We start from the raw sequence: 16,265 nt of genomic DNA, 5'->3' as shown, positions 1-16,265 counted from the left end.
AAGTGATCAGTATTTTTTTTTTTTTTTTTTTTTTTACACAATTTGCTTATAGCAAAGAATTACTTTGCTATAAGCAAGCATTTACCTGAATGAAATCGATTCATTCAGCTTTTTTTTTTTTTTTTTTTGTGCTTAGCTGTGATTTGGTCACAGCTAATCACATGACATGTGCATGTGATTAGCTGTGACCATTCAGTGAAGCAAGCCATCGTTAGGCTGAAAAAACAAAACAAACCTATCAAAGAGATAGCAAAAACATGAGGCGTGGCCAAAACAACTGTTTGGAACATTCTTAAAAAGAAGGAACGCACCTGTGAGCTCAGCAACACCAAAAGACCCGGAAGACCACGGAAAACAACTGTGGTGGATGACCGAAGAATTCTTTCCCTGGTGAAGAAAACACCCTTCACAACAGTTGGTCAGATCAAGAACACTCTCCAGGAGGTAGGTGTATGTGTGTCAAAGTCAACAATCAAGAGAAGACTTCAACAGAGTGAATACAGAGGGTTCACCACAAGATGGAAACCATTGGTGAGCCTCAAAAACAGGAAGGCCATATTAGAGTTTGCCAAACGACATCTAAAAAAGCCTTCACAGTTCTGGAACAACATCCTATGGATAGATGAGACAAAGATCAACTTGTACAAGAGTGATGGGAAGAGAAGAGTATGGAGAAGGAAAGGAACTGCTCATGATCCTAAGCATACCACCTCATCAGGGAAGCATGGTGGTGGTAGTGTCATGGCGTGGGCATGTATGGCTGCCAATGGAACTGGTTCTCTTGTATTTATTGATGATGTGACTGATGAAAAAAGCAGCAGGATGAATTCTGAAGTGTTTCGGGCAATATTATCTGCTCATATTCAGCCAAATGCTTCAGAATTCATTGGATGCTGCTTCACAGTGCAGATGGACAATGACCCAAAGCATACTGCAAAAGCAACCAAAGAGTTTTTTAAGGGAAAGAAGTGGAATGTTCTGCAATGGCCAAGTCAATCACCTGACCTGAATCCGATTGAGCATGAATTTCACTTGCTGAAGACAAAACTGAAGGGAAAATGCCCCAAGAACAAGCAGGAACTGAAGACAGTTGCAGAGGCCTGGCAGAGCACCACCAGGGATGAAACCCAGCGTCTGGTGATGTCTATGCGTTCCAGACTTCAGGCTGTAATTGACTGCAAAGGATTTGCAACCAAGTATTAAAAAGTGAAAGTTTGATTTATGATTATTATTCTGTCCCATTACTTTTGGTCCCTTAACAAGTGGGAGGCACATATGCAAACTGTTGTAATTCCTACACCGTTCACCTGATTTGGATGTAAATACCCTCAAATTAAAGCTGACAGTCTGCAGTTAAAGCACATCTTGTTTGTTTCATTTCAAATCAATTGTGGTGGTGTATAGAGCCAAAAATGTTAGAATTGTGTCGATGTCCCAATATTTATGGACCTGACTGTATATGCATGCCTGACAACATAATGAGATGACGGATGGTGTCCTGGGGTATTTCCTCCCAGATCTGGACCAGGGCATCACTGAGCTCCTGGACAGTTTGAGGTGCAACCTGGTGTTGTCGGATGGACTGAAGCATGATATCCCTAAGGTGTTTTATTGGATTTAGTTCAGGTGAGCGTGGAGGCCATTCAATGATATCAATTCCTTCATCCTCCAGGAACTGCCAGAATACTCTCGCCACATGAGGCCGGGCATTGTCATGCACCAGGAAGAATCCATTACCCATTGCACCAGTACAGGATCTGACAATAGGTCCAAGGATTTCATCCCAATACCTAATGGCAGTCAGGGTGCCATTGTCTAGCCTGTAGAGGTCTCTGCGTCCCTCCAGCGATATGCCCAGACCATCACTGACCCACCACCAAAACGGTCATGCTGAATGATGTCACAGGCAGCATAACGTTCTCCATGGTTTCTCCAGCCCCTTTCACATTTGTCACATGTGTGACCTGCTCTCATCTGTGAAAAGCACAGGGCACCAGTGGCGGGTCTGCCAATTATGGTGTTCAATGGCAAATGCCAATCAAGCTCTATGGTGGCGGGCAGTGAGCACAGGGCCCACTAGAGGACCTCAGGCCACCCTTATGAAGTATGTTTCTGATTGTTTGGTCAGAGACATTCACACCAGTGGCCTGCTGAAGGTCATTTTGTAGGGCTCTGGCAGCGCTCATCCTGTTCCTCCTTGAACAAAGGAGCAGATACCGGTGCTGTTGATGGGTTAAAGACCTTCTATGGCCCTGTCCAGCACTCCTAGAGTAACTGCCTGTCTCCTGGAATCTCCTCTTGAGACTGTGCTGGGAGACACAGCAAACCTGGCAATGGCACGTATTGATATGCCATCCTGGAGGAATTCGACTGTCTGTGCAACCCCTGTAGGGTCCAGGTATCGCCTCATGCTACCAGTAGTGACACTGACCCTAGCCAAATGCAAAACTAGCAAAAAAGAGTCAGAAAAGATGAGTAGGGAAAAAAATTTAACTGGCCTCCACCTGTAAAACCATTCCTGTTTTGGGGGTCATCACATTGTTGCCCATCTAGTACACCTGTTATTTCATTAACACCAAAGCAGCTGAAACTGATTAACAACCCCCTTTGCTACTTAACTGACCAGATCAATATCCCAGGAGTTTCAGTGAATTGATGCTATACTCTAATTAAATTAAAGTGTTCCTTTAATTTTTTTGAGTAGTGTATATTGATTGAAAAATTTCTTTGCGCATGCACTTTATGTGAATGTATTGATTTATTAAGCATTCAAAGGGATAACGTACCCATTCTGGCAATTTTTTTATATGAACATCCCATATCAAGGTTGATGTTGTGGTGCAGCAGTCCTTTTATAGAACTTTGTTAATTCTCACTAAGGCCAGGATTATATTTGTGGTTATGTTCAAATGTGTGTTGCCACATGGGGACAATAGAAACAATTGTGTGATCTTTCTCTTGGGCCTGTATGTGTCTTAAAGAGGTTCTACCTTAAATTACTGTTTGGGTAAAATTATTTCCTGCTTTTTTAGACACATATGTGCTTATCTATATTGTTGATTCCTTTTCTTCAAACAGATACCGCAGTATAACTAAGCAGTTCTTTAGAAAAGCTGATGGCGTCATTGTAATGTATGACATCACATCCAAAGACACATTTACGGCAGTACGGCAATGGCTTACCAGTGTAGAGGTAAGGACAGAAATCAGACTTGACGTATGCAAGTTTTATCTCTTTGCTCTGTTCATATGAGGCTAGATCATAACTGCAAGTGTTTCTTGATAAAGTGAATCTGCGCTTACAACAAACTGATACCTGAATACAAGTCTGATTTTCTAATCTTGCCACCTGGGTGCTGGTAAATCCGAGGTGCTTTGCTGTGCAAGCTTCACAGCTCAGCGGGTTCAGAGCCGGGCAGTATCACCTCCTAAGTCTCATTATTGGCTAGTGAGGAAGCCCATCACCTTAAAGCGGAGTTCAAGTCAAAGCTAGAAAAATAAAAGTCAGCAGCTACAAAAATTGTTGCTGCTGACTTTTAAAAAACAGCCACTCACCTGTCCCACGATCCAGCGGTGTACTCACTGCAGTCAGTTTCACCGTCCGTCCTTGCTTCCTGGCGCCGGCATCATAAGTGTGGGAACCTGGCTGACAGCTTGCAGCTTCATAGCCGGGTGCCCACTGCTCATGCACAAATAGCGCTGCGCCTTGTGAATGGTCCCATTGTCACGTGTCCCAGAAGACTATGGGTAGGGAGGGGGGAGGACAACTTCTGCTTCCGATAGGGTGTCAAAATCAGGTCCCCATTCCCCCCCACTCCCTAAAGGCGCCAATTCCTCACGGGAGCGAGGTACTTAAAGCAGAGTTCCAGATGAAAAAAAAAAAGTTGGCAGCTACAAAAAATTAGCTGCTGACTTTAAAAATACAGCCACTTACCTGTCCCTCGGTCCAGCGGTGTCCTCACCACTGTTGGTTTCACTGGCCATCTTCTCTCCCTGGTGCTGGTATCTTCAGTGTGGGCATCTGGCTGTGACAGCTTGCGGCTTCACAGCCGGGTGCCCACTGTGCATGCGCGAGAAGTGCTGTGCTTTGTGAATGGCCCCATAGTCTTCTGGGACCTGTCACTTGTACTTGTCAAATTCAGGTACCCACTCCCCAAAGGTGCCAATCCTTAATGGGGAGAGGGGTACAAAGACTTAAAGCGGAACTTCCCCTTTTGGGTGGAGCTCCGCTTTAAAGAGGAACTTTTCTGTTTGGGTGGAACTCAGCTTTAAAGGTTCAGTAGTATGGCTTAGAAGGCATAAAGAGTCAGGGTCAGGCTCTTGACCAGTCACCTGGGAGATTGTACATACCAGAGAATCCCATAAGAATAGACCTGGCAAGTGCCCCAGAAGACTAAGGAAAGGGAGGGAGGAAAACTTCCGCTTCCGATTGACTAAGCAGTTGGAGCGAAAGTGGGCGTGGGTACCTGCCAAATTCAAGTATCTTCTCCCCCCCAAAAAAGTGCCATTTTGGAAAGAGGAGGGTGGAAGGAATCTTTAAAGTTGAACTTCTGCTTCTTTTTAAAGCAAAGCTCTACCAAAAACCAGGAGAATCAATACACATACACCTGCCTAGGTTCACCAGCATTCTCCAACCATTAACATTGCAGATTCATTTTCAGGGAAGAAATCTTGCAAGAAGCCCTACATATCACTATTTTATTTTATTGCAGGTACTTATACAGTATATAGCACTGTCAACTTACACAGCGCTTTACATACATATTGTACATTCACATCAGTCCATAACCCTCAAGGGGTGTACAATCTAAAGTTTCTAACTCATAACTTAACTTATCAGCATGCCTTTGCAGTGTGGGAGGAAACCGGGGTACCTGGAGAAAACGCACGCAGGCACAGGGAGAACTTGCAAACTCCAGGCAAGTGGTGCCGTGGTTGGGATTTGAACCAACGACCCTAGTACTGCCAGGCATAAGCGCTAACCATTTAGCCACTGTGCTGCCATACATATATATTATTATTCAAAAAAATATAAAAAATCGGGGGAAACAAATATATAATTATATATAATATATATTCCTTTTAATATATAATAATAATAATATATATTCCAAAAATATTCTTTATTAACAAAAGGAGACAAAACATTACCATTCAGAACAAAATAGCTTAACTCAAACTTAAAGTGTTAGATATGTTAAACTCAACAACAGCTTTTTTTAAATTTTGGATTTTGGTGAAGGCATGAAACCTTTGTTATATTGTCTAAACCTAACAGTTTCTTTTTTGCCCTTGCTTCTTGTTCTACAGTCCTTTTACACTTCCACGCATGTTTTTCCACAACACATTGTAACACATGAAACACATGCTGCACTCTATTTATTCTGAATGGCACCCAATGCACCTTGCTCACAGCTGTGCATTGAAGCCCATTAACGCACTATGATGCTGTAAATAACCCTTTATGGCAGAGCAGAAAGTGAGTGGAAATTACTTCAAAGAGAGGGAAAATTCTTTGTTGCTAGCTGTCACTGGGACAGGTACTCCAACTGACAAATGTGCCCTCACTTCCTATTCCAGTGACAACTGAAAAATTGTGGATTTCCCTTTTAGTTTCTGTCACCAAGAGAAACAGTTTGGTGATTCTCACAGGAAACAGATAACAAAAAAAGTGGAATTTACAGAGGAAGCAGTAGCCTCAGTCATACCGAGTAGCAGGAAGATTATTTTCCTGGAAGATCTCTGTAATAATTTCCAGTAATACATCATTTTAAAATAATAATAAAGTATTATGATTGAAAAAAAATATATTTATGGCAACAAAGAACTGCGTTCCACCCTAAGACACATACATAAAAAGAACAATACACATCAAACCAATTACAGCAAGCAGTAAAAATATAAGTGTGTAATTTAAAGCTTAATCAATCTGTACCTATTAAAGTGTCAAAAAATAGGTTTCTGAGTCAAAACACGAAAAACAGGGCTGTCCATGCTGGGACATATACATCAATCAAAAGCATTGTTAGAGTTTCCATTATCCATGAATGATGAATATTTTAAACAATATTATTTAATAAAATCTTTTACAACCACACACACCCTCAAGGATGCTTTTTGTTTTTCTTCTAGGAAGGAGCTGGAGAAAATATACCTATATTAATGTTAGGCAATAAAACAGACATTGAAAAGGAAAGAGAGGTTCCCCGTGGTCTGGGAGAGCATCTTTCAAAGGTAACGTGTTTATATTTTAACTATTTAAATCTAAAGAGCGGGAGATGGTGAAGCCGTTCTGTAGACTAAGCCATCATTTATTAGAATGGTATGTACGTTTTGCAGCATGGATGAATACACAGGTTGAAGCTGGCTCCTGGTTAGATGTTTAGTGATTACACTGGTCTCCAGTGACAGTGAATAGGCTGCATTGTCACTGACGTCATTGCTCTCTAATGAATAGATACTGTATGCTGTATGTTCTGTGATTTCACTGGTCTATAGTGAAATGATAGGCTGTATGATATATGATGTGGTGTATTTAGGTTTTGTGCTGCCCTAGGCAACACAAAAAGAGCCTGACATTGGCCAAGAACACCCCTGCCCTCCACCTGAGCCTTCAACTACCACTGCTCCTCATACACCAGCCACCATCCTCCATGGCGAGAGAGAGAAAGACACTCACCTTCATAGCTCCGGACATCCCCAGAAATGAGAGTCAGCTGTGCATACACCGTCATGAAACCACAGCATATTTCGGAACCCACCAGGTCCCCATGCCGCGTGTGTCCCTTCTTCGATCCCTTTTTCCAAGGGGCAGTGCTGCCCCCCTGAAAAATGCCACCCTAGGCAAATGCCTTGTTTGCCTTCTGGTAAACACACCCCTGGATATATGATGTCACTGGCCTCTAATGACATGAAATGGGTAGGGTGAACTCATTCTTTATGTTCTCTAGTTAGATTACTGCAACATTGCAGATAACAAAAGAAACAAGAACCATTTTGTTGGCACTAGCAAGATGTACCTAACAAAGTGGCTGGTGAGTGTAGGGGGCAGGGCAATTTGTAGTTTACAGAAGATAGTTAGGAAGAAAGATATTCTTAAGTGTAGCTCACAGGAAGTGGGCATGCATTTTTGGCAAGATCAACAAGTATTTTCTCTTTAGGCTTGAAAAAAAGAAATTTAACCACTACATTTAAGTGGCTGGTGGAGCAAAAGAAGCACCCTTGGAAAGCAGCATTGTCAATCTGGGCAAAGATTAGTATTAAACACATTAGATTTAGATAAACTTGACTAACAAATTAAATATGAACTCCAGCTAATGCCTTATAAGCAGTTACAGTATTGTAGTAGCAATTTTGGAAAACCAGGTAAACTCCAGACATGAACCTTGAGGAAAACAAGTGATTTATTAAAAACAGTGCTGTTTGACCCAGCCGGGCTCATGTCTGCAAAGCCGAGTGAGTTGTATCCACTTCTTAAAAGCGTATATACCAATGATTACGTCACAGTGCATATTTTTCCTCTTTCACTTTCTAAACATTCAAAAGACTTTCTAAACTCTGTAGAATATAGCCTTGAATTCCAGCTACAGATAAGGGTGCTAGCTACAGGCTGGTACACATTACTTTACAGGAAATAAGGGAGGGGGAAAATTAGCTGAAAACCTTGCTTTGCAAGCAGATACTGTTAGAAATTTTAAAATTTAAAGGGGAACTCTGTAATATCTGGGTGCTGCCACAGTATGACTGACCATACATTTTACAATTTTCTTGTACAATTTTCTTTTAGATTTACCAAAACCATATAATATGAGGTCAAACTGTTCGTATAATTTATAATGAAAATCGTATAATGTATCGCCAGCTTAACAGTTTTTTTCCTTTTGGGATAAAGGTTTTGCATACATGAATAATAATTGATCATTGAAAACACCTCTGTCAGTGCTAAATGGTTTGTCTTAACCATTTAACTTTTTGCTGGACAGCTTGGTCTGTTTCAGAGAGTTACTGGCCGGATCAAGAGGTCAAAATATAGGAGTAAAACCTAAGGGAAAGAAAACTAATGCATCCCCCACACATTTAATAACTGGTAATCTTCAGTATAATACATTTTTGTTTTTTTGTACTTAATACTGTTCCAATGTATGTACAGTTTTAAGATATAGTAAAGAAGCTGAAAAAACAAAAATGTTTGTCTTATAAACTTCCTACACAGTGATTGGTCCCATAACATCCTAATCAGATGAGCCTAGTATATGCTGCAATGTCCAGAAGCTTTTAAGGAGCTGATAATTATGTATTATTGTGAACAACCTAGGGGCTTTCCCTAATGAAATCATTATTGCTGTGACTATGACTATGTACTGGACTGCAGTCCCCCCCCCCCCCATTATCTTTCCCTCCTTTATGGTTCGATTGATAATACAATATATACCTGAACAGAAAATTGGGTACGGTAGTGTGTCCAGAGGGTGATGATAAATAGCTCACCTTCTAAATGGTCTGGTGTTGTGATCAGGGTGCCCCAAGGTTCTCTCCTTGAACTGTTTCTGTTTTTATTTGTTCATAAACGATATAGAGGTTGGAATAAATAGTTCAATTTCAGTGTTTGCTGACAACTTGGCTATAGAAATGTAAAGTCATTTATTTGGGGTCTAGAAATATGCACGCAAGTTACTTGTTAGGAGAGAGAACTTTTGGGGGATTTCAGGATGGAAAAGGATCTGGGGGTCTTAGTAGATCACAGGCTCAGCAATAGCATGCATGGCAAAATGCAGCAAGCAAGGCCAGCAGACTTGAATTTGGACTTTTTTTGGATAAACGGATTCATTTTTGTTTATTATGATCACTTTATTGATATATTGAAAATGTTTTGACAGTTTGTATATATAATAGTATATTTCACACACTTTATATAGTTGATAATAGGAGCACAACATTTATAGATATTTGAAAACAAGGCCAGCAGACTGTTAGTATGCATTACAAAGGGTATTTACTCTTATTTTAGAAACAAAACTATAATTCTACCACTTTACAAAACTCTGGTTCAGCCACATCTTGAGTATCCTGTCCAGTTCTGGTCACCAGTCTTCAGGAAGAATGTGCTGGAACTGGAGAGAGTCCAGAGAAGAGCAACAAGGCTAATAAGGGGCCTGGAGGACCTCAGTTAATCCTCCTGCACACTGGATGTTTTTACAGCGGCTGTTTTTGGCTTTTGGCGGTTTTTTTTCTACAGCCAGTAAACCCCCCAGCATGTTATCCTATGTGTCCATGCACACATAGACTGTAATCAATTGTCAGTTACGCAGTTCTGTATCGCAAAAAATGGCCTGGTCAGGAAGGGGGGGTAAATGGTTAAATAAGTTCTTTAGTTCTCCCCCTAATAATATAATAAAACCTGTCCAGGGATCCAGCTCTTGTCCTCAACTGGGCTGGTTCTTTCCCAGTATTCAGCCACCATATTTTGTTTGAGAAGTTGGCTTTGATGCTTTGCGGCTTCACAGCTGGCTTTCCGCTGCGCATGCCTGAGTTGTGCTGTGCTTTGTGAATGGACCCACAGCCTCCTGGTACCTGTGACGTGTCCTGGTAGGCTGCAGGCAAGCAGAAAGGGGGTACCTGCTCCCTCTCCCCCCTAAAAAAAGTGTTCCAAACTGGGAGGGGCGGAAATACTGAACTTCCCCTTTTTGATGAAGTTCCACTTTAATAGGGAATTTGATCGCAATATTCAAATACCTACATTCTACCATAGGGAGAAAACTATTCAGTCTCAGGTTATTTAAGAGGACACACAGCCACTCAAGGAAGTTGGATAAGAAGTGATCTTAAACTGCATATGAGATTCTTCACTGTTAGAGCGGTAAGGATGTGTGTCAATAGTTTTAGATGGGTGTCTTAGCAAACGTAATAGACAGGGATATGGGAAATGGTAGTGACATAAACACACACTAACACAAGTTAGACTGGATGGACTGGTGTCTTTATTCAACCTTACCAACTATGTAACTATGTCCACACAGGCTGATTTTGTATGTTTTTGCATATTTAAATCTTTATCATGTTAGTATAGCTAAGCATTTACATCTTTAAAGTTAAACTCCAGCATAGTTACAGCTTGGGACAATTTAGGTATGTACTGTATATGTACAGACCTGTGGACCGCTGTGGAAGTGGAGAATCACTGTAGTAGTAGCTACTACAGTGATTGTTTTTGTCCAATCTCTACCTCATCATATCAAAAAACACTTTGCATTCATTGCAGGACATTCTTTGAATGTCACAAGTGCCGAAGGAGTGACCCCCTGTGGTTACTAAGCAGCAGGGCAGTGGCTTGATATGGGATTTGTAAACCAACAGTACCCACTGTAGTAGCCGTTAATACAGCAGTGATTCTCCGCTTCCACAGTGGTCCAACAGGTATGGCATATGTATACTTACATTGGTTAGAAAAATAATTTTCATGACATTTATAAAAAATAAATATTTGATATTGGCAGTTTCACTTTTTGTATCTTTTAGGACTGTAACTTGATTTTCTATGAATGCAGTGCCTCTAGTGGACACAATGTTAAAGAATCTGTTCTGCATTTAGCAAGGTGAGTCATTTATTCAGTATCAGCCCCTGGCAATATTACCAATCTGTTTATACCTGTTTTCAACAGGAGACTGTGCAGGTTCTTTTCTGCTTGCAGCAGACCGATAAAGCTGATTGTTGTTTGGTTTTGTAGCTCTGGTTATAATGTTCCACTCTAACTGGCACCAAACTCTAGTTTAACCACTTGCTGCCCACCAACGATATAAATATACTGCTGGCAGGCGGCATCCCCAGGCTCAACAACATACCGGTAAGTTGCTGAGCACATGTGCGATCACTGAACACAGTGGATCATGCTTTGTATCCAGCCAATCATAGCAATCACATAGTAACATGTAAGCAAAACTGTCATGAATGGCTTTCCTTCATGGAAGCTTGCTTACTATTGTGATGCTGTGATTGACCCACAGCTATCACATGGTACCTGGCTACCTATACTGTATGAAGCTGTGGGCCAATTACAGCATCACAATAGTAAGCAAGCTGTCATGAATGGAAGTCATTCATGACAGTTAAAACAGTTAAAACAATTTCTTATAACAGTGATTATCACTGTTATAAGAACTCACAGTGTAAAAAAAAATCCTTGATTACCCTCCTAGAGTGGTGCAGTGTGACTATGGTGATATTGAACTACTCATGACAGTATGCAGAAAAAAGAATAATTATTTCTTAACATACTGTCACCAGTCATTATCCCAGATGACCACCACACCAATCATTGGATAATGCTGTACTGTACTGGTGACAGTATGTTAAAAAAAAAAACATAAGACAAAACTAATTATTTTTAATTACTTCATTTTTCAAAAAAAGTGACAAAAAAATTACAATTTCAAAAACCTTGCATGCCTCTTACTAAACACCTTGGACAGTCTACTGTCCAAAAAAGTGGTAATTTGAGGGGTATTTGTATTGTCCTGACATTTTAGGGCCTTAAGAAATAAAATAGTTAAGACATCAGACAGACTGATCAATTTTAAAATATATATACCATAGTTTGTAGACTCTCCAACTTGCACACAGCCTAAATAATATACACTCATTTGGGTTATTTTTATGAGAAAGAAATGTAGCATAATACATTTTGGTCTAAATGTATGAAGAAAGATTATTTGTTTGCATATTTTAAATCAGAAACTTAGAAAAACATCAATTTTTTGGTATTTTTTTTGTTTATATAGCAAAAAATAAAAACCTAGTTAACTACAATCAAAATAAAGCTCTATTTGTGTGAAAAAATATATAAATTTCATATGGGTACAGTGTTGCATGACCAAGCAATTGCCAATTAAGGTAGCACTGTGTTGAAGAGCAAAACGTGTCCTGCTCATTCCAAACAAAGGGAAGTGAATGGGGAAAAGAAAAGGTTAAAGAGCTTATAAAAGGACATTACAAGCAGATTGAAGAACACATTAATTGATGAGCCGTGTATCTGGCTGCAATGTCAAGAGGCTGTCTTTGTTCAGGACCCTGCACCCACACAGCTGTCAAATTGTGACTAGCGGGGGTGTCTGTACAACCACTTCACATAAATGGCATGGCCTGCATGTGGACGCAGAGAACACGTGTGCATCCTGCGTGGTTGAACACGGCATTTTGCAAGGGTGCACATATCAGTACACCCTTGTGAAGAAGTACTTTTTATTTTTTCTTCATTATGAGAGGGTTGGATCAGGTTTGTTGCTGCATAGAGGAACTAAATCAGGTCAGGGCCGACCTGAACCAACTTCCAATGCACATCTGCAGCAACAGATCACTTTCAATGTGACATATTGTTCACTGTAATCAAGCAAGTACACTTGCTGAGGCCATTGTAAGCCTTAGGGTTTGTATACACGTGGTGCCCTCTGAAGAGTGATCTCCATTGGATCCAGTGAGGTGCCTTTTCATCACCTGTTTTAACCTCCATACACCTGCACCTTTGGGTTGCAGTGGTCCCTATTAAGTGAAATGGGTTGCATTCAGCAGAACATGACAGTGGGTATAAAGTTTTAAAATACCAATAAATTTAGCTGCATCATGCCAACAGTATATGTACATCCCCATCTGCTGCCTTTGCAGTTTAAAGCAGAGTTCCACCCAAAACTGGAAGCTTGGCTTTTCTGCCTCCCCCCCCCCCCTGCCACATCTGGCACCTTTTGAGGGGGAGGAATGAGCGGGTACCTGGTTGTGACAGATACCCACTCCCACTTCCGCCGGAAGTTGGCCCCCCCACAGCCCTCTGCGACACTTCCAAGGTCCCAAAGGACTGCGACCCATTCACAAAGCGCAGCACGCTTCACGCAGTAGGAAACCGATTAAAAAATCAGCTCGGGGTGAGGACACCGCTGGATGCATGGACAGGTAAGTCCCCTAATATTAAAAGTCAGCCGCTACAGTATTTGTAGCGGCTGGCTTTTAATTTTTTTGGGGAGATAACGGGGGCTGGAGCTCTGCTTTAAGGGGGGAGCAGTTGGTGGACAGTAAAAATGCAGCTCTGCCACTTGTTTTTACCACCCGCCCCCCAGTCATACAGTTAGGTCCATATATATTTGGGCACAGGCACACTTATTTTTTTTCAGGCATTTACCAAAACATAATCAAGCTATAGTTATATAAGGGATATGGGCTGAAAGTGCACACTCTCAGATTTAATTTGAGGGTATGTACATCCAAATTGGAGGAAGGGTTTAGGAATTACAGCTCTTAAGAGTAGCCATCCCCCCTTTTTCAAGGGACCAAAAGTAATTGGACAGTTGAATCAAAAACTGTTTCATGGCCAGGTGTGGGCTACTCCTTAGTTATTTCTTCATCAATTAAGCAGGTAAAAGGTCTGGAGTTGATTCTAAGTGTGGTGTTTGCATTTGGAATCTATTGCTATGAACCTGCATCATGCGGTCAAAGGAGCTGCCCATGCAAGTGAAACAGGCCATTGTAAAGATTCGAAAACAAAACAAATCCATCAGAGAGATAGCAACAACATTAAGAGTAGCCAAAAACAACTGTTTGGAACATTCTGAGGAAAGAACGCACTGGTGAGCTCAGCAACATAAAAAGGCATGAACGTCCACGGAAGACAACAGTGGTGGATGATTGCAGAATCCTCTCTATGGTAAAGAAAAACCCATTCACAACATCCAGACAAGTGAAGGACACTCTCCAGGAGGTGGGCATATCACTGTCAAAGTCTACAATCAAGAGAAGACCTCACGAGAGCAAATACAGAGGGTTCACCACAAGGTGCAAACTATTCATAAGCCTGAAGAATAGAAAAGCCAGATTAGACTTTGCCAAAAAACATCTAAAAAATCCAGACCAGTTCTGGAAAAGCATTCTTTGGACGGATGAAACTAAGATTAATCTGTACCAGAATGACAGGAAGAAAAAAGTGTGGGGAAGGCTTGGAACAGCTCATGATCCAAAGTACACAACGTCATCTGTAAAACATGGTGGAGGCAGTGTGATGGCATGGGCATGCATGGCTTCCAGTGGCACTGGGTCATTGGTGTTTATTGATAAGACAGAAGTAGCCAGATGAATTCTGTAGTGTTTAGAGATATACAGTCAGCCCAGATTCAGCCAAATGCAGCAAAGTTGATTGGATGGTGCTTCACAGTAGAGATGGACAATGATCCAAAACACACAGAAAAAGCAACCCAGGAGCTTTTGAAGGAAAATTAGTGGAATATTCTGCAATGGCCAAGTCAATCACCTGATCTCAACCCCAATGAGCATACATTTCACTTGCTGAAGGCAAAACTAAAGGCAGAAAAACCCACAAACAAAGAACTGAAGACAGCTGGAAACCCAGTCTTTGGTAATGTCCATGGGTTCCAGACTTCAGGCAGTCATTGCCAGTAAAAATATCTCAACAAAATATTAAAAATGAACATTTTATTTATGATTATATTCAATAGTCCAATTACTTTTGGTCCCTTGAAAAAGCGGGGACGGCTACTCTTAAGAGCTGCAATTCCTAAACCCTTCCTATTCCTATACCCTCAAATTAAACCTGAGAGTGTGCACTTTCAGTCCATATCCATTATTGAACTATAGCTTGGATATGTTTTGGGAAATACCTGAAATAAACTAAAATTGTGCCTGTGTCCAAATATACAGTCAGGTCCATAAATATTGGGACATCGACACAATTCTAACATTTTTGGCTCTATACACCACCACAATGGATTTGAAATGAAACAAACAAGATGTGCTTTAACTGCAGACTGTCAGCTTTAATTTGAGGGTATTTACATCCAAATCATGTGAACAGTGTAGGAATCACAACAGTTTGCATATGTGCCTCCCACTTGTTAAGGGACCAAATGTAATGTGACAATTGGCTTCTCAGCTGTTCCATAGCCAGGTGTGTGTTATTCCCTCATTATCCCAATTACAATGAGCAGATAAAAGGTCCAGAGTTCATTTCAAGTGTGCTATTTGCATTTGGAATCTGCTGCTGTCAACTCTCAAGATGAGATCCAAAGAGCTGTCACTATCAGTGAAGCAAGCCATCATTAGGCTGAAAAAACAAAACAAACCCATCAGAGAGATAGCAAAAACATTAGGCATGGCCAAAACAACTGTTTGGAACATTCTTAAAAAGAAGGAACGCACCGGTGAGCTCAGCAACACCAAAAGACCCAGAAGACCACGGAAAACAACTGTGGTGGATGACCGAAGAATTCTTTCCCTGGTGAAGAAAACACCCTTCACAACAGTTGGCCAGATCAAGAACACTCTCCAGGAGGTAGGTGTATGTGGGTCAAAGTCAACAATCAAGAGAAGACTTCACCAGAGTGAATACAGAGGGTTCACCACAAGATGTAAACCATTGGTGAGCCTCAAAAACAGGAAGGCCAGATTAGAGTTTGCCAAACGACATCTAAAAAAGCCTTCACAGTTCTGGAACAACAGCCTATGGACAGATGAGACCAAGATCAACTTGTACCAGAGTGATGGGAAGAGAAGAGTATGGAGAAGGAAAGGAACTGCTCATGATCCTAAGCATACCACCTCATCAGTGAAGCATGGTGGTGGTAGTGTCATGGCGTGGGCATGTATGGCTGCCAATGGAACTGGTTCTCTTGTATTTATTGATGATGTGACTGCTGACAAAAGCGGAAGGATGAATTCTGAAGTGTTTCGGGCAATATTCTCTGCTCATATTCAGCCAAATGCTTCAGAACTCATTGGACGCCGCTTCACAGTGCAGATGGACAATGACCCAAAGCATACTGCAAAAGCAACCAAAGAGTTTAAGGGAAAGAAGTGGAATGTTATGCAATGGCCAAGTCAATCACCTGACCTGAATCCGATTGAGCATGCATTTCACTTGCTGAAGATAAAACTGAAGGAAAAATTCCCCAAGAACAAGCAGGAACTGAAGACAATTGCAGTAGAGGCCTGGCAGAGCATCACCAGGGATGAAACCCAGCGTCTGGTGATGTCTATGCGTTCCAGACTTCAGGCTGTAATTGACTGCAAAGGATTTGCAACCAAGTATTAAAAAGTGAAAGTTTGATTTATGATTATTATTCTGTCCCATTACTTTTGGTCCCGTAACAAGTGGGAGGCACATATGCAAACTGTTGTAATTCCTACACCGTTCACCTGATTTGGATGTAAATACCCTCAAATTAAAGCTGACAGTCTGCAGTTAAAACACATCTTGTTTGTTTCATTTCAAATC

At 41.2% G+C, this 16,265-nt stretch overlaps 1 protein-coding gene across 1 annotated transcript in view; it reads left to right on the top strand.

Moving 5' to 3' along the window:
• CRACR2A (calcium release activated channel regulator 2A) overlaps positions 1-16,265 on the top strand; it is a 99,277-nt gene that overhangs the window by 73,504 nt on the left and 9,508 nt on the right. Inside the window, exons 14-16 of the mRNA XM_089679477.1 lie at positions 3,079-3,193; positions 6,133-6,234; positions 10,516-10,592. Of these exons, the coding sequence (XP_089535603.1) occupies positions 3,079-3,193; positions 6,133-6,234; positions 10,516-10,592 (294 nt within the window). The remainder of the gene's footprint in view (positions 1-3,078; positions 3,194-6,132; positions 6,235-10,515; positions 10,593-16,265) is intronic.

Source organism: Staurois parvus, unplaced genomic scaffold, assembly GCF_062004578.1.
Source record: "Staurois parvus isolate SC_StPar_1 unplaced genomic scaffold, SC_StPar_1.0 ptg000225l, whole genome shotgun sequence".
Classification (NCBI taxonomy): domain Eukaryota; kingdom Metazoa; phylum Chordata; class Amphibia; order Anura; family Ranidae; genus Staurois; species Staurois parvus.
The sequence above is the reverse complement of the archived record's forward strand: the minus strand, read 5'-3'. Positions and strand labels throughout refer to the sequence as shown.